Source organism: Varanus komodoensis, unplaced genomic scaffold (genome assembly GCF_004798865.1).
Source record: "Varanus komodoensis strain SLA01 unplaced genomic scaffold, ASM479886v1 scaffold76, whole genome shotgun sequence".
NCBI lineage: Eukaryota > Metazoa > Chordata > Lepidosauria > Squamata > Varanidae > Varanus > Varanus komodoensis.
The window spans coordinates 156,995-182,052 of NW_025336429.1; the positions used below are offsets into that span (position 1 = coordinate 156,995).

General features: G+C 45.0%; 2 protein-coding genes across 2 annotated transcripts in view; both read left to right on the top strand.

Moving 5' to 3' along the window:
- Window positions 1-6: 6 nt before the first annotated feature.
- LOC123035049 (zinc finger protein 34-like) lies at window positions 7-8,822 on the top strand. Its single transcript, XM_044452889.1, has 5 exons — window positions 7-42; window positions 1,484-1,604; window positions 5,079-5,176; window positions 5,683-5,809; window positions 7,519-8,822. The coding sequence occupies exons 1-5, from the start codon at window positions 7-9 to the stop codon at window positions 8,673-8,675; spliced, it is 1,539 nt and encodes a 512-aa protein (XP_044308824.1). The 3' UTR covers window positions 8,676-8,822.
- Window positions 8,823-11,953: 3,131 nt separating this feature from the next.
- The window catches only part of LOC123035059, a 37,182-nt gene continuing 24,077 nt past the window's right edge, over window positions 11,954-25,058 (top strand). The window contains 4 exon segments of the mRNA XM_044452900.1: window positions 11,954-12,090; window positions 15,928-16,690; window positions 20,439-20,565; window positions 21,724-22,721. Of these exon segments, the coding sequence (XP_044308835.1) occupies window positions 15,959-16,690; window positions 20,439-20,565; window positions 21,724-22,721 (1,857 nt within the window). The 5' untranslated portion in view covers window positions 11,954-12,090; window positions 15,928-15,958.

A 25,058-nucleotide genomic window follows, 5' to 3' on the forward strand; every position in this document is an offset into this window, starting at 1 on the left:
TTCCTGATGGGCCAGCAGGAGGCTGAGACGGAGAAGTGGCAGGTGAGGCTTCAGTGTTTAATTTTTTGGAGCCTTTAGAGGATGCAGTCCTTCAAGCTGATCCTAGGTGATAATGAATAACAAAGAGATGGCAAAGCCTGAAATTCTGTGGATCCAGCTGCCAGATGCTGTTTCAAATAAGAACTCTGGCCATGCTCTGAAAAGTTATTCCAATTGTAGAAGTTTCTCACCTTGCAGTCTTGCCAGACATAATATATTTGCATCTTTATAAATATAAATTATTATTTTATGTACTATATCCTGCCTGACTGCAAAATATTACAAGGCAGCAAATACTGTGTTTAAGTAGTAAACAGAATAGTAAACATTCATAAAGTACATAGTTCCCACAGAACATTTTACATTTTCAGAATCAGTATTAATAACCATGCTTAATGATGAATCGGTATTGCTCTTTCATAGTTAATACTGCCTCATCCTTCAAACAGTTTAAAGCATGTCAAATCCTTTGCAGTATTTCTCTCCCTTATTCACACAGAAGCCCTTCAAGGTAGCTTCAGCTTGTGACATTTTATTTAGGGCCATCGGGAGCCCTGTACTGTTTTGCAAATTCGCATGGTAACTTTTCTTAGCATGTAGATGCAGCACTGGTGAGAACACAGTGTGGCAACAGCCTTGTGAAAACCAGGTGAAATCTTTCCTGAAACCTTTATTGTTGGTGGCGAAAAAAGTTGTTTGATTGCACCCACAAAAGAACAGGATTGAAGGGAGCAGAAAGCATGGGTGGTGAGTTTCAGGCTTAGTTCACAGACAGGGTTTAGGAAAGACCTTTGTAGTTTGTGTATAGAAAATTTGTAAGAATCCTTGGACAAATGTTTTGTGCCATGACAGTATTTCCCCGGCAGCTGGTGCATGCGAGGACTTGAGCGAAGAGCCGTGTAGTCACCATAGGCAGAAGCAAATACAACTTGTTTGCTGCCTATTCTCTCTTTCAAAGATTTTAAACACGTTTGAGCAATTCATTCTAACATTTCCTTAAGGAAGGAAGGAAGGAAGGAAGGAAGGAAATTGCACTCGGAGACACATGTGGAGCACGGGGAAGCCCTTTGATGGACTAGTGGGGGACTGCAGGCCTGGGACTTGAGGGATCCGTATCTGATTCCCATTTGGCCTTGAAGCTCACTGGAGAACACAGAGCTAGTCACAGACTCTCACCCCAGCCTGCATAGCAGGGCTGTTGTGAGGATAAAATGGCGAGGAGGAGAATCTTGAAAGCGACCTTGGGTTTATATTTATTTATTTAAGGTTTTGTATGCTGTCCCAATACTAAGACTCTTGGCAGCTTACAAAAAACAAACCAAACCAAACAAACAAAGGGTTCCTTACGAGAGAAAGAAAGGAGGGGTATAAATGCAATGTATTATTACTACGACTATTACTACTCTCATTTCCTTGTGTTCTGAGATCATCCCCTCTGTTTCAGGGGCTGCTGAAGGAGCAGCGTGTGGGTTCTCCAGATGCAGTGGAAGATCCCTTGGATGCTAGAAAGGGACACACCTACAGAGAAGTCAAGCAAAATGGTGACAGGGAGATCAGCATGACAGGTAAAGTTTCCCTGAGCCATTAATTATTCTGCTTCATTTGCGCCTGTGCAGAACTTCCTGCATCTGTGTACAAGAGGCTCTCAGCAAATGCAACTTGTTGTATCAGTTTTAGAGCAACTGGATGAGCTGAATTTCTCTCTTGAGTGTGGCAGCAGAACCCACGGGATGCTCGGCTTCTTTTCATATCTGTTCAAAAGTGCCACATCCTGGAATCTATGCAAGGAATCTTAGCCATAGCCTGACAAATACACAAGCATCCCACTCTGATGAGAAGCTCAGTGTCTTGTAGAAGTATTCACACAACACACACGCACGCACACATACACGCACATCCCCTTTGACTTTTTCACATTTTGTTGTGTAACAGCCTGGACTCAAAATGGATATAATTGGCATTGTTACCACTTGACATACACAAGACACTCAATGCCATGGAGGTGCAATCAGTTTTTGTTCAGGCACAGCATTTCAGTAAACAAGGTAAAACTGGCACTTGTTGGTTGAGTAAGTTTTCGCCCTCTTTGCTGCGACATGTCTGAATAAGTTCTGGTACAACATTCTGGAGTTCACATCCTGCAGGTAGATGATTGGAGCTCTTGTTCAGTTGCAAAGTCGCACCCGACTCTTTGCAGCCCTGTGGACAACATTCCTCCAGGTTTTCCTATCCTCCACCATCCCCCAGAGAATACCCAAGCCCACACCCACCTCTCCAGGGACCCCATCCAGCCACCTCAACCTCTTCCATCCCCTTCTCCTTTTGCCTTCAATCGTTCCCAGCATCAGGGTCTTTTCCAATGAGTCCTTCCTTCTCATTAGGTGGCCAAAGTATTCAGCTTTAGTTCCTGTCCTTCTAAAGAGCAGTCAGGGTTGATTCCCTTGACTGGAGCTCTACCTGTGTGCAATTCCAGACTTATGTGATCTCTGATCATATACACCTGTTTTTGGAAGGATTCAGAGTTTGTCATAAGAACATAAGAAAAGCCCTGCTGGATCAGACCAGCGCTCCATCTAGTCCCGGACTCGGTGTACACAGTGGCAAACCAGCTGCCCACAGGATCCCCCAAGCAGGCGGGTGCAAGACCTCCGCCTGCCCAGCTCCTCAGCAACTGGCGTACGCAAGCAGGCCACCTCTGGGAAAGGAGGGAGCACATGGCCAGCAAGGCCAGTAGCCACGGGGGGCCTCCCCATCCCTCAATCTGTCCAGCCCCCTTTTATCGCCATCCAGATCGGCAGCCATCGCCGATTCCTGTGGCAGCAAATTCCACACTTTACATGCTGTGTGAAGAAGCCCGCCCTTTTATCCAGCCGAAACCTCCCACCAGTCAGCTTCACGGGATGACTCCAGGTTCATCCAGTATGTCGGAGAGCATAACTAATCAAGGAGTATCACAAAGCTCACAGATCTATCAAAACAACTTCAGAATAAAGCAAGTAAGGCATCAGTGGGTGGTTTTAAAAATCCCAAGCTTGGGTCTCTTGTTAAATCTCTTGTTGCAAAACGGGAAGAATTTGGCCCAACCTTGATTCTGCAGGAAAGCAGCCATGCAGCAAAACTCAGTGACTGGGGAAGGAGGGTGTTAGTCCAAGAAACAACCAAGAATGAGCTGGAAAGACCTGCGGCTGAGATGGGAGAAATGGCCCACAGGACCACAGTCATCACCCGAGTGCTCCACAAACCTGGCTTTCTGGAAGAGTGCTGAGAAAACAGCAGTTGCTGGAGCAAGCGCTGATATATCAGAGCCCCTTTGGAGTTCGCCAAAAAGCATGTGGGAGGCACAGCACCCATGTGGAAGAAGATCCTGTGATGTATGAGACCAAAATGGAACATCTTGGCTTTGCTGCAAAGTGCGATGTGTGGCCCAAAGCCAACAGTGCTCCTTGCCCTGGGGACACTTTTCCTCAGCATGGACTAGAAAACTGATCAGGATGGAGGGCAAGACAGAGGGAGCCAAACACAAGGCGAATCTGGAGGAAAACCTGTTTCCATCAGCAAGGGAGCTGGGACTGGTGTGAAAGTTTGCCTTCCAGCAGGACAAGGATCCGAAACACACGGCCAAAGTAAGGGCCTTCAGAACAAGCCCCTGAATCCTCAATTGGATTGAGAATTTGCAACAACACTTGAAAATTGCTGTTCACCAGAGATCCCCATCCAACTTCACATGGACCTGGAAGAGTTTTGCCAGGAAAAAGGGGTAAACCCTGCAAGATCCAGACGTTCAAAGCTGATAGAAGCTTAGCTATGAAGAGCTGACGCTGTAATTGCTGCTAAAGGTGCTTCTGCCAAGCCTTGATTTAGGGGCAGAGGGTGAATCTTCATGCAACCATTTATTTATTTATTTATTTATTCGTTTATTTATTTATTTATTTATTTATTTATTTAAAACATTTCTATGCTGCCCCATTGCAACAAAGCCTTGGGGCGGCTCACAACCATAAACATAAAAATACAATCAATAATTTAAAACTGGTACCATCTCGGCTATATATTAAAATCTATAAATACAATAATAATAAATTAACCGTTAAAATAACTTTTAAATAAAAAGGTCTTCACCTGGCACCGAAAAGCAAATAATGACGGCGCCAGGCGGACCTCTCTGGAGAGCGCATTCCATAGGTGGGGCGCCACCACAGAGAAGGCCCTCCTCCGGGTGCTCACCCTCCTAATATCCTTCATGGAGGGTTCCCAGAGAAGGGCATCTGCTGCCGATCGTAGAGGGTGGGCGGGCATATATGGACGCAGACGTTCCTTTAGATAACCAGGTCCATCAAGTGCTTCTTTGCTTTTGTTGACTTTTGTGCCAAATTTAAAAAAAAACAAACCCTGTCATGGTGTTGAGTGTCTTGTATAGATCAAGTGGTAACTAAGCCAATTAAACCCATTTCAATTGTAGGATGTAACACATGAAAATGTGAAAAAATAAACACGTACTAAGTGAGAGTTCCTGACTGCCTTGCTAGTTATCGTGATGAGGAGGAATTATAAATCCAGGTCCTGAGATGAGAAGACTGGAAGGAAAAAGCAAATATTAGCAGATACGTTGTCCCAATAATGAATTGCAGGGCCCCTGTATCAACATTCCCTCTTGTCTGGAACCCGTAAAGGACCATCCTTCCTAGTGAGGTAAGGCTGGCCCCTTCCTTGTTTAGTTTTAGGGAGGCTGTTAAAGCTTCTTCTATGCCACCTGGTGTCTGGAAATATTTGTTCACAGATTTTCATTTAAAATATTTAACAGATCTGTTCAAAGATTTGAAGGCGATTTTCTGCCTTTTTATTTACGTATGAATGACGTTAGGGTACCTGTTTATTATTCTATATGTTTTAATTTGCATGGCACATTGGCGTGCCCTTTTCAGGCTGCAGGGTACCCCCTAAATAATTGTATACATAAATTAGCAACAAATACGGTAAATGTAAGAACCCTGCAGGGATGGACTGCTTCTCCTTCCAAATTGTTGCTTCTGTCTTTGCAGGCAGGGGAATCACGTGCCCGAGTCATGGCAGTTCCTTGCTTGCTCCTGGAGATCGGGGCATGGACCAAATGGGTGTGAAAGAGGCTTGCCCCGTACGGGTGAGTGAGTTTGTTACTTCCAGAGTTGGGAGCACAGACAAATCAGGGCAACACGCTTGCTGTTACAGGTAGCCAACGATCCATTCCTTTCGGTACAGAGCCAATAGGACATGCTCGCCCTGCTGGCAGGTTGGGTGTAGGCTTGAAGGGCATTAATTTCCCAGAAAAAGGAACCACATGTCGCAAATACGGACCTGTCTTCTCAGAATATTTCTAAGTGTTGAGGTAGAGGGGGAGCGATTTTCTCCTTGAAAAATCTGAATATCTCCTTATGTGAGTATTTATCTGAGGCCCCATTGGTGAGGGTGTTCAAAGATAGGCTAGACATGCCCATGGTGGGCATGTCGTGAGTGGAGCCGGCTGGAGCGGGGGCGCGGTCAGAAGGAGGCCCCTTCTGACCCATTCTGTTTCTATGTTAGAAAATGCATTGTTCAGGGTGAGTGCCTCTTGTCTTTCTTTGCTCTTCCTCTGATGGGGAGGTTGTGCTGTCTTTTCCCTGCTGGCAGGAACTAACAGGTCTCCGGGAAAGTAGTCTGTCTCTGCAGACGGTCGAGCGCTGTCCGACCCAGCCAGGCCACCAGACCATCATCTGGCAAATCCTGCAGGGGGATGGTGTGAATCTCAATTGTTTGGGTAAGGAGCACTTCTGCTATCCAAAAAATGATACCCTGTCTGATTTGTGATTTTATGAGCTGACGTTTGTTGATGTAAAGAATGGTCCACTTTCTAATGCTGAACAGCTTTTTCTGAAAACCAACAGGAAATGAAAGGGCATCATTACATTTCCAGGTACTTTAAACGAAGTATAGACTGAAGACACATCAAAAAATGTCAGCCTCCTCCTTTTTCCTGTCCTTTTTGCCTCTTCCATCTGTTCACTGCGGTGGCGGGGACCGTGGACCATGGCAGGCTTTGGCCCTTTCTGTAATTTGAAGCAAGTTTATTGTTCGATTTGCAAATAAGTTTGAGATGAAGAGCCGGAATAGGCATAGTGGCTGCTGTTGTAAAGTCCTTGATGACTCCCAAAATGAACACCATTCCCCTACAGAGTTTGTAAGGATATGAAAAGATGCTATGGGCTCTTGTTGGGAGCAAGTCCTTTCCCTCTTTGCTTTGAGTCCCACAAACCGAAGACAATTCTTTGAAATGGGATGGTGTCACGTGGTGTCCTGCGACGGCAGGGGGTTGGACCTGATGGCCTTCTGGCCCTTCCAACTCTACTGTTCTAGGATTCTATGAAATGCAGCCCTTTGATGGTGACCCCACAGCGGACAGCACAATTTCACTCTAAACAGCCTTCTCCCAAAGCTGGAAGGAGAGGCCTCTGCTTGTGGACAGAGCTGAATCCAAGGAGACATTGTTCTTTCGATGCGTCTTTCTTGACAGCCTAAGTGGCTTGTTAAACCCTCCTCAGACATCTTTTTGTCCCTTTATCAGAAAGGCTGCCAGCGGTTTTGTGTTTCTCTTTGGGAAGGAGCTAGAACCCCCTTTTTGTCCCCCTTTTTCTGCATCTTTTCATGGTGTGTGGAATCCTTTTTGAGCTGACGAGAACTGAGCGCAGTATGTATGTATGTATTTAAAACTTATGTATGCCGGCCCTTATGCGTAGCACCTCAGGACAGCTTACTACACACTAAAATGGCATTAAAACAACACAATACAATGACAATAAATAGCAACCAAAAAATGCAATCAAATAAGTTAAATAAAAGCGACTGTTAAACATTAAAATTTTAAATTAAAATTTAAAATAACAGTTAAATAAAAAGGTTTTAACCTGGTGCCAAAAAGAATATAAACACGGCGCCAGGCACACCTCTCTGGCGAGCGCATTCCATAATCTCAACGCAGTATCCCAACACAGCTGCACCAGAGGGTTGTACGGTTTCTTCAGCTGTGCTTACTATTGCATAATGCACAGCACAACCCTATATAGGACTATCAGTGCTGTTTATAAAGTTAAAATGAAATAATAAATCCTGTGGCTTCCCAACATCACCTGGGAGGCCATAGTATTATTCCGAGCGTGAGCACCAAGCTCCCATGATCTTGGAGGTGGGACTCCAAAGGCTGAGCTTCTGCCCTGCCCGTTGCAGCTGGTGTGGAAAGGAATGAGGACGGAGGTTATAGGCATCAAAACTGTGAGGCATAGGCTGGTGCCCCTAAGAACTCCCCACCCCCGATATAAGGAGAGGGTTGACATGATCGCAGAGATGGAAGAAACATGGGTGAAACAGAGAGAGAGAAACATTTTCGAAGGAAGTCGGGGCATACAGCAGCTACAGGCATCTTGAAAAGAGGTCAGCAGAACATGGGCAAAATTCCTTTTTCTGCCTCTACAGGTGATGAGAAGGGAACTCAGCTCAAGATGGCGAATTCTCAGTGGGGAAGCAATGCCTCTGAGGACACAGGAAGTGCAGTTCCAGAAATAAGCCAAGGGGATGTGTTGGAGACAGTGGAGCTATGTGGGGAAGGAAGAGAGTCCAGAGAGCAGGGAAAGCAGCCGGCGGAGAGAAAGAAGGGATGCAGTGAACTCACAGAAGCAATGGTTGACCACTCTTTTAAGGTACACACAAGGAATAAATTCCCCATATTCTCCAAGTATGATAGAAAGAATCGCTACAGATTAGAACCTGATATAAGTGATACCGGGGAGTACTTTGACGAATGTCTTATATCAGAGGAAAACTTCCAGCAAAATTCATGCCTTGATGAACACAAAAGAGCAGTAATAGAAGGGGGTACTTGGAACAGAAATCCCAATACGCACACAAAAGAGACAGCTAATAATTATCCCATATATAGGAAAGACTTCAGTTGCATACCATCACTGAAAAGAAATCAGGGAATTCAAAGTGAAGAGAGAATCTATGAATGTTCACTTTGTAGCAGATATTTCAATCAGAAAGAACATTTGGTCAAGCACCAGCAACTTCATTTTGAAGAAAATAGACATGAATGTTCTGAGGATGGGGGAATCTTTACTTTCAGAAACATAGTAGTAAAGCCCCAAAGGATTCATGTTGGAGAGAAACCTTACCAGTGTTCTCAGTGTGGAAAATGCTTCAGTCGGAGTTCAAATCTGAAGATTCACCAGAGAAATCATACAGGAGAGAAACCCTACAAATGTCCTGACTGCGCAAAAAAATTCAGTCGGAGTGAATATTTGAGGAAACATCAAAGAATTCATACCGGAGAGAAACCATACAAATGTTCCCTGTGTGGGAAAAGCTTCCATCAAGGAGGAGATCTGAAGAAACATCAGGTAATTCATACAAAAGAGAAGCCATACAAATGTTTTCAGTGTGGAAAAGGCTTCAGTTGGAGTGAATATTTGAAAATCCATGAAAGAATTCATACCGGAGAGAAACCTTACACGTGTCCCGAGTGTGGGAAATGCTTCAGTCGGAATATCTATTTGAAAAACCACCAGAGAGTCCATACTGAGCATATGAAAGTCTTCTGTGTGCAAAAAGCATCAGAAAATGCACTTGAATGATCATCAGGAAATACATGCAGGCAAGGAACAATTGTAGGAGAAAAGTCTCCTGGACAGACGGGTTTCTAAGACATCAGAGAACTTGTGGGAGGCAGAACTGTTGTGAATGCCACAGGAGGGGTTTCACTGAGGAAGATGCAGTTATGACGGTTCGGGGGGAATTTGCATGGGTGGGTGGGGTGGGCTTCCCAACCATAATCATATGTAAATACAGGTAAGAAAATTAAGACAGGAATAAAATTGGGTAGCAGAAGCTTCCAACAGAGAGATACTCTGAATAGCTGGTAAGAGAAAATGGGTTGCTGAAGGGTGTTATTAGAAATAACTCTTTCTGCCTCCGCTCTCTTCATCTGCAATGTGGAGATAAGAACATACACAAAGCTTGGCTTATTATATTGGACAGTTTATTTCTCCCTCATTAGAGCAGCAAGAACTTACAGATGTTTTATGAAGTCTCTCCATTATAAGAGGCCCCACATCTGCAAGGACATGCCTACATTTCTTCCTTGGGGGGAGGGTGGGGCTGGAGATGTAATGCCACTCTAGATCTCTCAGACGTGACGTTCCTGGTACTGCCACTGCCTCCTTGGAAAGAGGTGGCCGAAGGTCCAAAAGAACAAGGAAGTCTGGTCTGTGACCAAAGGACTCTGCGGCTGCTCCTTCATTTCGATGGTTCCCACTCAAGAGCCATCATCTGAATGGCGTGGACATGAGCAGGGAGCTGGTTCGGGGCGGGACGAGGCTGATTTGCCTGGCATGGCTTCTCCCTTGTCTACTGACAACCTTCCCCTAAGAACAGGATCCACATGGAGATGTGTGTGTCCAGAGCTTGGTTTCCCCTTATTCAAGTGTCCAAAACCACAGGCAGCCTCTTTGCAAAATAGCTCTTTACTGTCAAGTCACAGCAACTGAAAGACTAGTCTCTGTGCATGCACAGAGTGGTTAGTTAAAGCCCTACTAGAAACTACTTCAGAAAAACCTCCTTTCAGTAAGACTGGGCCCCACCCCTCTGGATGGGTCCCTCTTTAGAAGGGTTAGCCTCTGGGATCTACACAGGCCCTCTAACCCGTTAACTCTTCTATCCCAGGGCCACATCATGGGGGTCAGGGACTGGACAGGACGTGGGGTCGTTTTCCACCTCTCCTTTGTCCTTCTCATCGAAATGCTGCCTTCTCCCAGGGTCTGTCTGAAAATCTGGAGGTGCTGGCCTTAAGAACAAGGCAAGCCACGCTGGATCAGACCAAAGGTCCATCCAGTCCAGCACCATCATGATTATGATTATGATTATTATTATAACATTTCTATGCCGCCCCTTGCCGAAGCCTCGGGGCGGCTTACAACACAATAAAATACATTGAAATACAATAGAACATAATAAATTACCACTAAATACAAAAAATACACTGAGATACAAACATAATAATATAAAATTAAAATGCACATGGTGGCAAACCAGCTGCCCACAGGATCCCCCCAGCAGGATGGGTGCAAGCCCTCCACCTGCCCAGCTCCTCAGCAACGGGTGTGTGCAGGCAGGCCGCCTCTGCTGGAGGAAGGAGCACTTGGCCAGCAAGGCTAGTAGCCACCGATAGCCTCCTCTCTCATGAGTCTGACCCATCCCCCTTTAAAGCCATCCGGATTGGTGGCCATCCCCACTTCCCGTGGCAGCAGATTCCACAGTTTACACCCTGTGTGAAGAAGAACTTCCTTTTATCTGTCTTAAACGTTCCCCCAGTCATCTTCATAGGATGACCCCTTTGGGTTTGAGTGTTATGGGAAAAGGAGCAAAATGTTTCCCTCTCCATGTTCTCCATTCTGTCCCTAATTTTAAACACTTCCACCATGTCTCCCCTTCCTTTCCCCCTTTCTAAGCGGAACAGACCCAGTTCTTGCAGCTGCTCCAGCCCCTCAATTCCCAACCCTCCCATCTCCCAGGCGCCACCATCTTCATCTCATGAGTCGGTGCTACCCTGACCTTGGAAAACACGCCAAGAGTAACTGTCCAGTCCATTTCCAATAGTGCCTTTCTTCGCCTAGCTCTATGAACCATTGCATGACCAAAGGTGGAACCGAGATATAGGGGAATTAAAGCTCCATGCCACCAGTCATAGCTAATTCCAGACTTTTACTGCTCTAAAGAAAGACACAAAAATACTTGGAAAGTGCAGGAGAGGACCAGATGGGTGATAAAGCTGTGCAAAGCACCTACCAACTACTGGGAGTGAGGAATCACAAGTGCATAATCAATGTCTTGTGCAAAAAAGCATTGTAACTCCTCTGCTTCCAAGCAGGGAGAATTTGAGGAAAGACAAACCTCTTTCTCAGCCCAAGGTGTAAAACCAATTCTACTCCATGGCTCCCTGTACATCCTCAATTCCCAGGATCTGAACCTCCTCAAAAGACCTGGATGACCCCATGATGACTCCACCTCCCCCAGTTTGTCCCAGGAAGCCAATCAGACCAGTGGGACAAACCAGTGAGGTTTGTCCCACTGGTCCGAAAAGGATTTTGTGATGCATATGGCTACTAGGATTAGCAATGTATAATTCCTCAGTTCTATCAGAAGCGGGAAGTGGTTGGATGACAATGGAATTAAAGCGGAACTAAAGGAAGATAAGGAGATTGCACAGGAGTTGGTGGCGGGGGGGGGGGGGAGTAATCGTACCCGTACGTGGACTCTGCAGAAGATGTAAGGCTGCTCGACTTAATCAACTTAAAAGTTCTGGGGGACTGCCAAGAAAGTAAGGTTGCAGGCCCGGATATGTGCAAAGCTCTCCTCCAGCACCCATATTTGAAAACCGCCAATTTCTTCCTGGCTGCTTTTCTCACTGCCCAGCTTTCACACCCACACACAGAGAGCGTGAATACACCGTGTGGATGATCTTGCCCCGGGCTCCACTGAAACATCCTTCACACGTGGACGGGACAGAAAACAGAAAAATGGGGGGGGGGGGACGACAGCCCTCAGCCTGCAGCCCCCAAGCAGATGCACTGAAAACAAACCAAGCACGCAATGTCCAAGTCCAGTGGCTGATTTCCAATGCGTGCACAATGGATGTGAAAACGCGCGTCTCTGCAGCCGAGATGCGAGTCGGGGAACTGCAGCGACGCGTCCTCCGGCAGGGGGCGACCGCGCGCGGCCTCGCCTGCCGCGGCGTTCAATGGCAGCAGAACGGGAGGCGGAGGCCGGAGGAGGAGGAGGAGGAAGGCGGGGGAGAAGGTGGGGACTTGCCGGGAGCGGAGCGCCGCTGCAGCCGCCAGCCAACCAGCGGAGCAAGGAGGGCTTCCCGGGGGCACGCTGGGATTCCGGCTGGGTCTTCCCCCTCGGACTGACCTCGCACAGCCGCCAAAACCGAGCCGAGAGAGCGGGAGGGAAGGCAAGCCGGGAGTCACGCCGGGCTCCTCGTCGCTTCCGGTAGGGGTCTGTCCGGCGCTGCTGCTGCGGCCGGAGGTGGCGCAGGGCTGCGCCGCAGGCTGCCGTCCGACACGCACGCTTCTCCGGGGCGGGGGGAGATCCGGGCTCCGGGGCCCGTCCGGGCGCCTTCGGAGCTGCAGGGCGGGAGCGGAGATGCTGTGGATCGGGGCAGGAGACCGCCGAGGAGAGCCGCGCAGGGTTGCGTGGCGAGCCCGCGTGCAATCTGGGGAAGGACGCTGGGAAAGGGGCATCGGGGTCTGAATCCCCGACAGACACCGCCTTTCCTAGTGCAAGATCGGATTATAAATCGTGGCCTGTATTACACATTTCCATGACGTTTCTCTCCGTCTCCTTCAGCCCTGGTTCCCATCCTCTGCTCCGTCTGTATTATGGGATAATAAGCATCATTACTAGGTTATTTTCAGTTTGCTTATTTCATTTCTGTACTACCCCAAAGCCGAAGCTCTCTGGGCGATTCACAACAATCAATGCAAAAGATACTGTAAAAATACAAATACAATAAAAACACCGTGTAAAATCCCAATATGAAAATTTAAAACAGCTAAAAATTCCAATATGCAAACATAAAAAAGAGTTTAATGACTAGAACATTTTTATTAAAAACTAGCCCTAATCCAAACAACACACATAATGCAGCATATGCTAATTGAAAGCCATGAATTACCTGGGTATAGAGGGCAGTTTTAACCTGATGCCAAAATGATGACAATGCTGATGCCAGGCAGGCCTCAGTGGGAACCACCGCACAATTGCAGGAGCCACCACTGAAAAGGCCCTCCTGTTGCCTCTTTCTGAGCCTCCCTTGGAAGTGACAGTCAGAGGAAGGCCCCAGTTGCAGATCAGAGCGTCCAGGTAGATGGAGGTCAGGAGGTCCCAAGCTGTGTAGGGCTTTATAGGTTAAAAAAACAAGCGCACTGGATTGTGCTCAGCTTTACACCTGCTCTCTCCACATCTGCAAAATGGAACTAATAATATTGGAGAGTCAGTTTTCCCTCCTTACCTCTAGATCAGGAAACACTTCGGGATTATTTTTAAAAAATGCATATCACTCAGGAAAATGACCCAAACAGACCAGGAATGTTTTGTCTTTGTTTTTCCCCAGTTTGTGGGGGATAGGAATCCCAGAGAAGTTCTACAGCCAAAACAAACGATCTTTGCTTGAAATATAAAAGACAGTTCTGTGTTTGAAAACGAGACTTTTACTCCGGGGCACGTACACCTTGGATCGCTGCCTTTTCAAACTTCTCTCCCGGCATGGCTCCCAAGCCTTTAACAAATGTGTAGTGGGCAAAAATTCAGCAGCTGTAATGTTTCCCAATATACTGGTAGGGAAAAGCTGCCATGTTATTTTAGATGGATGCCGTTGGTGGAATAGGTGGCATATAAATATTTTAAATAAATAAATAACTGGGGAAGCTAGTGCTTACGAGTCATGGAGATGCTGGTATATTTTTGCTGATCTTAATGAAGCAGCTAAGAAAATGAGCGAACTAGGGAAGACTCAAGTTCAAATCTGATCTTCATCTTAATATTATATGTTTTATTATTAAATTTGTATGCTGCAACCAATTATTCCATTCAGATTCTCTAGGCAAATTATAAAACAAGATAAAATCAAAACATATATACCAATAATAATTATTATTATAATGTACATAATATAAAGTAAGCCAATAATATAAACAAAAGCATAACAATAAGAACCATTTACAACAATGTAGACAAAACAACAATATATAGTTGAGAGTAGGATGGTGACATAAGGAGTTAAAACAATGTAGGCTAAAATTCTAAAACTCAATAAAATTAATTTGATTAAAATTTATAGGAGTTAAAATCAATTATTACATCTCACCTTCTCCCAGTAATTGGGACTCAAGGAAAGCTGCAACATTAAAATTCATACAATTAAAACATTAAACAATACAAAAGTAAAAAATATAATTAAATCAGATATTAAAATAGAACCATGATCCAGATTCAAAATACTACGTGACCGTCAGCAGTCTCCCAGTTTCAGATTAAAAACATTCAGCCGCCTCTCAGCTTCAGCCTACCGCTAGCATGATGAATATGCCTGTATATTTGCAGTTGTTTTAACTGAGTGACCACAAGGAGGAGGTCCAAGCACCTTTTGGTCCAAATTGTGTCTCAGCCATAGACTTAAGCAGTCTTTCTGCTTTGGTTTGGTATCTGCATAATGACACTATGTGTTCACCACACACACTGGCAGGGTAACTTGCAAGATTAATGAAATAACATATTTGAAGGATTCTGAGGATTATATATATAGGAGGATGTTCTTAAGTGCGCCAGGCTAAAACCTTTTTATTTAATTGCTATTTTAAAAACTAATATTTTATCATTGAATGGTCGCTCTTTTTGTTTTCTTTTTTGTCCTTATGTAATCTTTTATTGAATTTGTTATTTATAAAGATCATTTTATTGTTTTTAATTGTATATATTGCGAGTCGACCTGAGATGCCAAGGCATGTGGTGACGACATACAAAAGTTTGAAATAAATAAATAAAAATAAAACCATGTTAAGACTATGACATGTGCTCCCTAGAGAGGTTTACCTGGTGTTGATTTTATACTCTTTTCAGCACCAGGTAAAGACCTTTTTACTCAGCCATCATTTTAATAATTAAGGTTTTTAGAAGTTTTAAGATCTTTTTCCACAGTCGCATTTTCTATTCTTTTTCTTCCTTTTCTTTCCCTTAGTTTTATGAAGTGTTGTTTTAAGTTGATTTAATATCTACCATTTTAATTATTGTGATATTATATTTTATTTTAAATCATTGTAAGCCGTCCTGAGCCGTTCATTGGAAAGGACAGGATACAAATGTTTTAAATAAATTATTTATTTAAACTTGGAATCCTCTTCTGAGGTTCCAAATCCCTCTTCTCCTCCTCCTCTTCTTCTAGCCCCATTTGTGCTGCACCAAAACCCTTTGAATACAATCATCCTGCCTTCCCCATGTATTAAGGCCACATGACCCATGCCTTTGCAAAGCCAAGTCCTTCCCTGTGGGTTGTTAAAAGGCAGGCCCTGAGGAAAATGCTTAATTTGGCCTGCAGCTGGGAAAGGAAGTGCAGCAATGAAATAGGCATGCCATTTTCTCCTGAGAAGCGTGTTCTTGCCTAAAACCTCATGTGGAATTGGTGCTAGAGGTACATTTTGAAGCATGGATTTTCAGGGCGGTGGCTCGGTCTCTTTGCCACCCTCTCTTCCTGAACCCACACCAGGAGGTATGGATACGGGGATTGCAAGAGTATATTTCTGAGCGCTGTCCAAATCCATGCTTGGACTTCAGTTCCAGGCATCATTCCAAACAGTCATAGGATTCTCCTTCTGTACTTTTTGATCATGAAATCTATTACTTATACTCTTTCAATATATTTAGGAATATTTTACAAATTATTATTATTTCTATGCCTAATAGTTGAAGCTCTCTGGACAGTTCACAACAATTTCTCAAAAATACAAAGAAGACAGTTAAAATTACAGACAAAATTCTAATATACAAAAATATAAAAACAATTTCAACATTTAAAACACTTTCAATAAAAGTATATTTAATAAAACAGCCAACATAACACAACATATGCCATGAAATGCCTGGGAAAAGAGAGCAATTCAGAGGAAGGCCTCAGATGCAAATTGTAGGGCTCAGGTACGTTGAGGTTGGAAGAGTTGCTCCCAAAGTATAAATGTATATTTCTTCAGCTCTTCAAATTCTTTTTCTCCCTTAAGCATTAGTTATCTGTATGCTGTGTTGCAGAAAGTGATTTAATTTCCACATTAATTCTAGATTTGGGAAGGTGGTGTCAGAGCAAAAAGTGATGAAGGAAGAGAAACCTGCTGGCTCGCAACGAGGAGAAGCACCAGTGAAAGCAGGAAAAGCCACCGGTGCAGCTCAGCCTGAAAATATGACTGAACGAAGGGGATGGGGAACATCACAAGAGGGTGAAGGAGATCCATCCAAGGGGATGCAAGAGCGCTGGGAAGCCCAGTGGCAGGACTTCCTGAAGACACTGCAGCCCAGTCACGCTGGAGGGAAAAACCCAGTGACATTGGAGACAAGCCCGTGGGAAGACACCAAGGCCTTCCTGGCCTCCTTCGAGCAAGTGGCCAAGGCCTGCCAGTGGCCTCGAGAAGAGTGGGTGGCCCGGCTTCTGCCAGCACTAAGCGGGGAAGCTGAGCAGGCCTTTCGAAGCCTGGAGGCCCGAGACCGGGAGGACTATGGGAAGGTGAAGGCCGCCATCTTGCGAGGGGAGGCCCTGAGAAGGGAGGTGCAGCGCCAGCTCTTCCGGCAGTTCTGCTGCCAGGAGGTGGAGGACCCCCGGCGGCTGCACTGGCAGCTCCAGGAGCTTTGCTGCCAGTGGCTGAAGCCAGAGCGGCACAGCAAGGAGCAGATCCTGGAACTGCTGATCCTGGAGCAGTTCCTGGCCATCTTACCCCCAGATCTCCAGAACTGGATCCGAGCGGGAGGGCCAGACACCTGTTCCCAGGCGGTGGCCCTGGCGGAGGACTTTCTGATGAGCCAACAAGAGGCTGGAATGGGGAACTGGCTGGTGAGGTTTTAATGCTTTATTCTCAGAGTCTTAAGAAAATTCAGAATAAGTATTAGGTCGTTGGAACCATGAACATATAGCAAAGACTGAATCTTTTAGTCCAGCTTAACTTCTGCTGCTGAGCTCCATTCCATACTGACACCATTGACACAAATACCTCTTTTTGCTATCTTCTTCATCAATATATTTAGTAAGGTTACATCCTGCCTTCGTGCCAAATATTTCAGGGCTCTGAGTAGTATGGTTAAACAATTAAACTCAAGTTATACATATTTATCATGCTCTGTTACACCAACTACCCAGTTTATGACCATTTTCATATAGACAGTCACTGTATTCTTTTCCAAAATTAACCACAACAGGTTTGCCCATAATTGATGGTCATTGCTTTTAAGTATTTCTTAGCAATTTTTTAAATTAGTTGACTTGATTTGCATGATATGACAACCCTTCATGCTGAACTTGGTGCCTTTCGTGCAGAATGGATTGTTTTTTTCGTCAGCAAGGTACCCAGAGAACTCTTGGCTTGCTTTAGGGTCGCTGAGACCCATGATGGCTTCTTAGGTCATATAAACCTGTTCATAAGGGCTTTGATCTTTTTTGGAAAGTTAACCTGTGGAGGAATTAGTGGAGAAGAGCCGGATGGGGCTGGCTACTGGAGAAGAGGAGGCATATTGTAGGTGGAGAAAACGTTGCCAGAAAGGACGAAATTAACTAGGCCATTGGCAATGCCTTTCCCTCTGAGGTCTCAACATGCTGGGCTATATATCAGGAAGGCATTCCTGCGCAACAGCAAAATTCGCAGGAGGAGGGAAGGGTATTGCTGCCAGATGTGTTCTCATGTTCATAAAGTTCTGCAAAGTAATTTTTCTTCTTCCTTCTCTTTTCTCCTCCTATACTATTTATTTACTTATTTTATACTGATAATTTTAATTTTATATTTGTAACTCAGTGTATTTTTTGTATTTTTGTATTTAATGGTAATTTATTATGTTCTATTGTATTTCAATGTATTTTATTGTGTTGTAAGCTGCCCCGAGGTTTCGGCAAGGGGCGGCATAGAAATGTAATAATAACAATAACAATAACAATAATTCTTTCTGGCAACCGTCTGCAGGGTGGGGTGAGTTTCTCCCAGGGCCGTCAGCCCCAGCAGACCAGTTGCAGAAAATGCATTGCTGTGGATGGATGGAGGCACGAGAATTTTGCCCCCAAAGCTCCTGAGATAGGTGCCGGAGCCCATGGGAGGACTGAGGGGGAGAGAGAGGGAGGCAGCAAGCGCAATGGTCTGTAGGAAGTGTAGTGAATTGTCTGGCGAGCAACCAACCAGCAGTGACTGGCTTTCAGCGTGGTTCAGTGTGACAAGCATTATTCCTCGCAGTCTTCAGTAAATTGGTTCCTTCACAGGGAGTTTAAGGTGTATCTTCTGTCTGAAGCTGAGACAGAAGCTGTCAGTAGCTGAGTTGGGCCTGGCCTGCAAAATCCAGGCCTGTGTCTCAGCCTCTCAAAACAGGCCTGCGTGGCATGGATCGCACTGGCCGAAAGTAACCCTGCTTACCCAGTTAAAATAGTTATGGTGTCCTGGTGCTGAAGAAGATGGTCCAGGGACTAAACACGCAGCCATGTTTGGCCTGGGATTCCGCCTTCTCAGTTAATGATCTTCTGCTTGGTGTTATGATTAGCTTAACGAGCTCGTGCCTTGTACTATGCTTAGTTAACTAGCTTATGCTTTTGTATGTTGTGAGAATTGTGAAACTGATGGAAAGCCTCAGGTGTTACGACTTGACACCCGAGGTGTCAAGGTGTCCCGTAGAGGATGGCTAACGAGGATGGGAAATTCCATGTCCCATGGAGTGCAATGATGGGAACCTGCATATAGTCTACATTTGGGCTTGCAGACAAGGTTAACAGTTAGTTGTGCGCTGCTTAAGAGTGCAGGACTGGGACTCAGGAGATCCGGGTTCTAATCTTGACTCAGCTGTAGCTTCTGTATAGCTTGAAGTACCTGATCCTGCCTAATCTTGGAAGCTAGGCAGGGTCAAGTCTGGTGGAAATCTGAGTGGGTGATGCAAATGTTGTGAACCACCCAGAGAGCTTCAGCTACAGACAGTATAGAAATATAAAGTAATAAATAATGATGATGATCGAGCTAACCTGGTGAATGTGGGCCAGTCACACACTCTCAGCTCAGTCTACCTCACAAGGTTGTTGCTGTGAGGATAAGATTGAGAGCAGCAGGAGGAGAATCATGTAAGCTGCCTTGAGTTCCTTGAAAGGAAAGAATAAAAATAAAAATGATAAATACAAATAGAAATAGAAATATATTAAATATATGTTTAAATAATTAAATATATTATAAATAGAAGCAGTGAAATGTTCAGCTGCTCTTTTCTACCTCCATCATATCATCCCTTTGGAGTCCCCATCACCTCAGGAGGATTTTTTTTCCCCTAGAAATGAGGCCAGAGAGTGTCCTAAACATAACCAAAACTATTTATTTATTTATTTATTTAAAATATTTCCATATTTTATAGAACTATAATTATTCCTGGGGGGACAGGGCTTGGTTCTGAGTAAGTTTTAACAAAAACATTCCTGTGTTCAGAAGGGCTTGGGAAAGGATCTCCTTTGAGTGCCTCGGTGTGGAAGACGAGGGCGTGTGCCCCTTGTCAGCCGCCAACCCAGTGGGGTCTGATGGAGGCACATGGACTGCTGCTGCAAAGGCCCCTGGGAAATATGGTGGCAGTGGGGGGACGGACTGGGTGTGGCTGGGGGCAAAATACATCCCCGGAAACCTGCAAGCAGGCAGCTGTCTGTGGGGGATAAGAGAGGCACCATTCACTCACCATGGCCTCTTTTCGGGGAGATGCGCTATGCTTTTTAAAAGACTGGGGAGCACAAAGGAACGGGGTAACACCCAAACTGTGATGGCCGCCCGCTTGGTTGTTTCTGTGAATGCAGGTGCAACTTCGAGGGCTTTGTTCATCTAGGAGAAAGTTTCAGGAGCTCCACGCTCCCAAGTACAGGGGTACCTCGGCTCACAAACACCTCAGTTCACAGCCAAATCGGGTCATGAACAGAAATTTCATGAAAATTTTGCCGCAGGTCATGAACTCCGCATTGGGTGATGATTGTGATCGCACCCGCCTTCCCTGCATGAGTGCGCCCACGATTGCACCCATCTCCCCCCCCAGCGTGCCCATGATCGCGCCCGTCTCCCCCAACCTCCGAGCATGATTGCAGCCATCTCCCCCCTCAGCACGATCGCTGGCATGAGGACAGTTGGCCGCGGTCTTTGTTGTTCTTTATCTCATTGCTTCAATTTTGTGAGTAAAAAAAAAAAGTTACAGAACGGATCAACCTTATTTATATTGACCCTTATGGGGAAATTTGACTTGGCTCACAACCAATTTGGGTCATGACCAGAGTTGTGGAACGGATTAAGTTCGTGAGCCAAGGTACCACTGTATACCTTGGAAGGGCGGCAGGGCCGGACGCTAAATGTTGCTAAACAAAGGCCTTCATTCTTGCCTCTGGGGCACTGCATTGTATACGTACTGGGACTGGGTTGCCATTTTCCCCATTCATTTGTTTCATGGCATTTATCATTGAGTGCAGGAATCATGGAGGATTATAAAAATAGTTGGTCTGGGTATCAGGCTAGATATGTGATGCTTTGCCTTAAGGGTCTTCATTCTGCGACCAAATCTGATGGGCAATTGATGGTTGTCCTTTCTGCTGCTTACAGGAACCGACGGGTCTCAAGGAAGCCAGCCTTTCTTTGCAAATATTCAAGCAGAGTCTGACCCAGCCTGGCCAACAGACCATAGTCTGGCAGGTCTTACAGCAAGACGGTGGGGACGTTGATCCTTTGGGTAAGGACCTTTTTGCTGCATGTTACATTATTATTAATTTAAATGGCTGGCATGAGCAATTTTAAATGACGTGGTATAAATGAGGCTCCCAGGCTCCCAAAGTGAGTGCTTTAGGGGACAAATGTAGGTCCCTTGAGAGACAGGGCAAAAGATAGCAAGCCACACACAAAGGTCTTGTGATACTTCCCATCTTTCTCTTCAGACCTTTTTCTTAATATTCCTAAGCACAGAATTGGACTCCTTGAATTACCAAAACCCCAATATCTCTCCGAATCAGTAGCCACCACACCAAGTTCCATCACAGTATATGTAATTGTTATCTTCTTTGTCATTAAAAATGTTGGTATGCATTATCAAGCAACATATTACAATGTATTATAGTACTGTGACTTCTTGTATAATAGGAGTCTCTTTCCTGCTCCTCACTCCAACACCTTTCAGACCAGTAAATCTTGTTTGGAGGGTATCCCAACTGGGCAGAGAAGTTTTGGGGGGCTCATGAAATGAGTTGGGGGAAGGGAAATTCAATCCACTAGCAGCCTACTGTTCTACACAATTAAATATAATTCATTTTTGCTAGATTTCTTCTATGCCTAACAATTCTGTGGAGGAGTTTTCAAGTTTGCAGATGTTTCTATCATTAAAAAAAATTCTACCTCCTGTTGCATGTTGATATTTTTGGTGAATTTGTTGTTATGTGCCATCAAGTCTTCTCCAACTTATGGCAATCCTGTGAATGAACAGCCAGCCTCCAGATGCCTTATCCTTGACAGCCCTGCTCAGCTCCTGGAGATTCAAGGCTGTTGCTTCCTTTATGGAGTCGATCCATCCCATAATTGGTCTTTCTTTTCTTCTTCTGCCTTTGACTTCCCCCAGCACGACTGTCTTCTCCAGGTAGTCTTGCTTTCTCGTGAGGGGCCCGCAGATCAATGAATTAATTCATCTAAAAACTACCCAGATGTGGTTGTGGTGTTGCGAGATTCAAAATTGCAGCTCCAGATACAAGGAGAGGGTTAACATGATCACAGACATGACAAAAACAAGGTTGTGGAAGAGAAGCAATTTCTCTAGAAGGAAGAACTGGGCAAACAGAGGCTAAAACCATCTTGAAAGGGGTTCCCCAGAGCTACAGCCTAACTCCTCTTTCTGTCTCTGCAGCTGTTGAAAAGGGAAGTCAGGTCAAGACAGAAGATTCTCAGTGTGGGGGAAATGACACATCCAGGACAGCCCCACAGATAAGCCAGGTGAATATGTTGGAAGTAGCTGAGATGCACGAGGAAGGATGCGAGTCCAGAGAGGAACATGGGAAGCAACCGCTGGGGAGAGAGAATGACTGCAGTGAGATCCTTGAAGGCCTCACAGCTGCGATTATCCAGCCGTCTGAAGCACACACAAGAGATAACATGCCCATTTTCTCCAAGTATGGCAGAAGGTATTGCTACAGATTAGAACTGGATATGACCGAAACCATGGAGGACCACAAGCAATGTTCTATGTCAGAGGCAAACCTGCAGCAAGTTTCATATTCTGATAAATATCAGAGAATGAAAACTGGACAAAGTAAATCGGAGTTCTCTGAGGTGGGCAAGGGGGGTAATTTGAGTAGATTTCAGAGTAGTCACACAGAAGAAAACTCTCCTGGGTATGGGAAGAGCTTTAATTACACAAATTTATTAAAGAGAAATCAAGGAATTCCAAGTGAAGAACGACCATATGAATGTTCTCATTGCAGTAAATGTTTTAGTAAAAGAAAACATTTGATGAATCATCAAGAACTTCATACCGGAGAGAAAAGGCAGGAGTGCCCCGAGTGTGGGAAACTCTTCACCTTTAGGAAAGGATTAATGAGACATCTGGGAATTCATACTGCAGTAAAACCAGAAAAGTGTTTTCAGTGTGGGAAATGTTTCAGTCGCAGCGAGAAGTTGAAGATTCATCAGAGAAATCATCATGGAGAGAAACCCTACAAATGTTCTCAGTGTGGGAAATGCTTCAGCCGAAGTGACAATTTGAAGAGCCATCAGAGAATTCACACCGGAGAGAAACCCTACGAATGTCCAGTGTGTGGGAGAAGTTTCAGTAGGAGAGAAAATTTAAAGAGGCATCAGCGAATTCATACAGACAGTATAAAAGTCCTCAGTGTGAGAAAAGCTCCAGTTTGAGAATGCACGTAGGAGAGGAACTTGGGATAAATTTCTCTTGGACAGATTTGTTCATTAGACATAGGAAAACTTGCAAACTGCAGAGTTTATGAATACAGCAAGTGTGTGAAGAATTTTGTTCAGAAATCTGCAAGTTTTGGAAAGCATCCCGGTGAAAATCCGATGGGGGAAGTTTTCATTAAAAGCTATAAGAGAATGCAGGTTTTTAAAAAACCCTGCGTAGGAAAGAGATCAAGAGAAAATTCCAGCAGAGATTTTGATTGCCATCAGAATAGCCTAGGAAGAAAAAGCCAGTTAGGTGTTGGACTAGGACTTGGGAGGTGCTGATTCTCTTCCTTACTCTGCCGTGAAGCTTCATCCCTTTCTGCGAAATAAGAACAGGAGTGTAAGAAAAGCTGTGCTTGATCAGACCCCTCCAGTCTTGCATTCTGTTCACAACCAGCGTAGCTCACAGGTAGAACATCCAATCCCCATGCTCTCTTATGCAACAGAAGCCACCTTAGCTGGTTAACCTGCAGTATTTCTGCCTGCACCTTAGCAGCAGGTCCGATTGAACTAAATGCATTAAATACCTGGGAAATGTGCTTGAAATCTTGAGGTTAATTTTGCTTTTGCTCTTTTTGTTTTGGGGCAGATGAACCCTTTTGGAAAAGAGTTTCCTTTATATAATTTCAGAAGAACAAAGGAATGAAATGGGGCATTTTGCTCCCTACTTGGCACTCTGTATTCCTTTCTATAAAATGATTAGAAGTCTTCCAAGCCTTTGGTTATCTCCCTTTCAACTGCAGGGGAAGCCCAGGAATTCCACCCGGGGCAAGGACCCAGACTTTTCACCAAGCTGGAGAAATTTCTTCCATAGACAGGTGGGAAATTTCAGAGTATTCCACAAAGTTATTATCTAAAGATATGCCTCTACCAGCACAATCCTGTGGGATGACTGGAGAATGCTGGGGGCTTCAGGACATCTTTCTGTCTAAACGTGCATAGAATTGTGCCCTAAGCCTCTCAGATCTGATCTTCTGAAGATGCTGTGTTGGTCATGTCAGAACCTGTAGCTTCTCCCGCAGTGGCAGTGCGAAAATGGCCTCCTACCTTTTCAGATACAATCTCAGGCATTTCTCATGCTAACCATTCGATATTAACTGTATTGGGTTTTAGATGTTTCACTAGTGTTTGTTGTGGTGTGGTCTGCTTGTATGCTGTTTCGAGGTCTTAGATCACCAGGGGTCTGGAAATAAATAAAAACTACCGATGTTCAGTGTCTGCATTATTTCTCCATGGCAAAGCCTTAGAGTTTTTGGAGAAATCTAGTCTCTTCTCAGATTGCAGGATACTGAACATTTCCCATTCAGTGTAAGCAATATTGATCAGAGGAAACAGTGCCTTACTCAAGGATTTAGTCCATTTAAAAGTAACTTTAAAAGTAGTGCAAATTCTTATTTCTCAAACCCAATTCTTTGGCATCTGTGGATCTCATAGAAGCAAAATCTTATGTTTTCCTTGTCTACAAGATAGAAACATAGAAACTGAGTGAGTCAGAAGGGGTCTCCAGGGCCATCTAGCCTGACCCCCGGCTCCAGCCAGCTCCGCTCACAACATGCCCACCATGTGCATGTCCAGCCTATCTTTGAACACCCTCACCGATGGGGCCTCAGCCACCTCCCATGGAAGCCCATTCCACACCCTCGGGATCCTAACTCAGGAAGTACTTCCTGGCATCCAAATCAAACCTTAGTTCCTTGAGCTTGGCTCTGTTGATCCTCGGGAACAAAATATTAAGCAATTGATCTTTAAGGTTTTGCTTTTCCAAAGCTCTTCTGCAGTCTGTGATTTTTGTTTTAAATCTGACAGTCTCTCCACTGACGCACGTGGAACTTACATAGCCATTCCATCCGGGTTTAATTTTGAGACTAACAGGCATGAGGAGAGGGAGTCTTAATTTTTTTGTTTTGTTGTTGCTACTGTTATTAACTTGTAGGCATGGCATGGTGCAACTAGAGTGGAAGTCCAGGGGCCTCCTTGAAAGGACCACCCAGAAACAGAGGTAGCAGCAATGACTGGCAGGCCCTGTGGCTGCCCAAACTCCCAGTGAAGTAGCCCAGGACAAACCATGACCAAACTAGGCAGCCACTGCCTCTTACGTCCAGCTGAGGCTGAGCTAGAGGACTGGGAAAGCTCACAGGACACTCCTGGGGATTAAGAAATAAGCGCCCAAGCCAGCTCCTTCTGCTTCAGAGTCCTAGACTTGACTCTTGAACCAGTGGGCAAGGCCCAAGCAAAAGTCCAGATTTAGTGCTGAGGATTTCTGGGAGGAAGAACACCATGACTCTG

What these genes read in the sequence shown, in the direction of transcription:
- LOC123035049 (XM_044452889.1), top strand. Translation starts at nt 7, where the DNA reads ATGGGCCAGCAGGAGGCTGAGACGGAGAAGTGGCAG. An exon ending in CTGAGACGGAGAAGTGGCAG is followed by an intron (nt 43 to 1,483) that starts GTGAGGCTTCAG and finishes CCTCTGTTTCAG; the next exon opens with GGGCTGCTGAAGGAGCAGCG. An exon ending in AAGAGGCTTGCCCCGTACGG is followed by an intron (nt 5,177 to 5,682) that starts GTGAGTGAGTTT and finishes CCCTGCTGGCAG; the next exon opens with GAACTAACAGGTCTCCGGGA.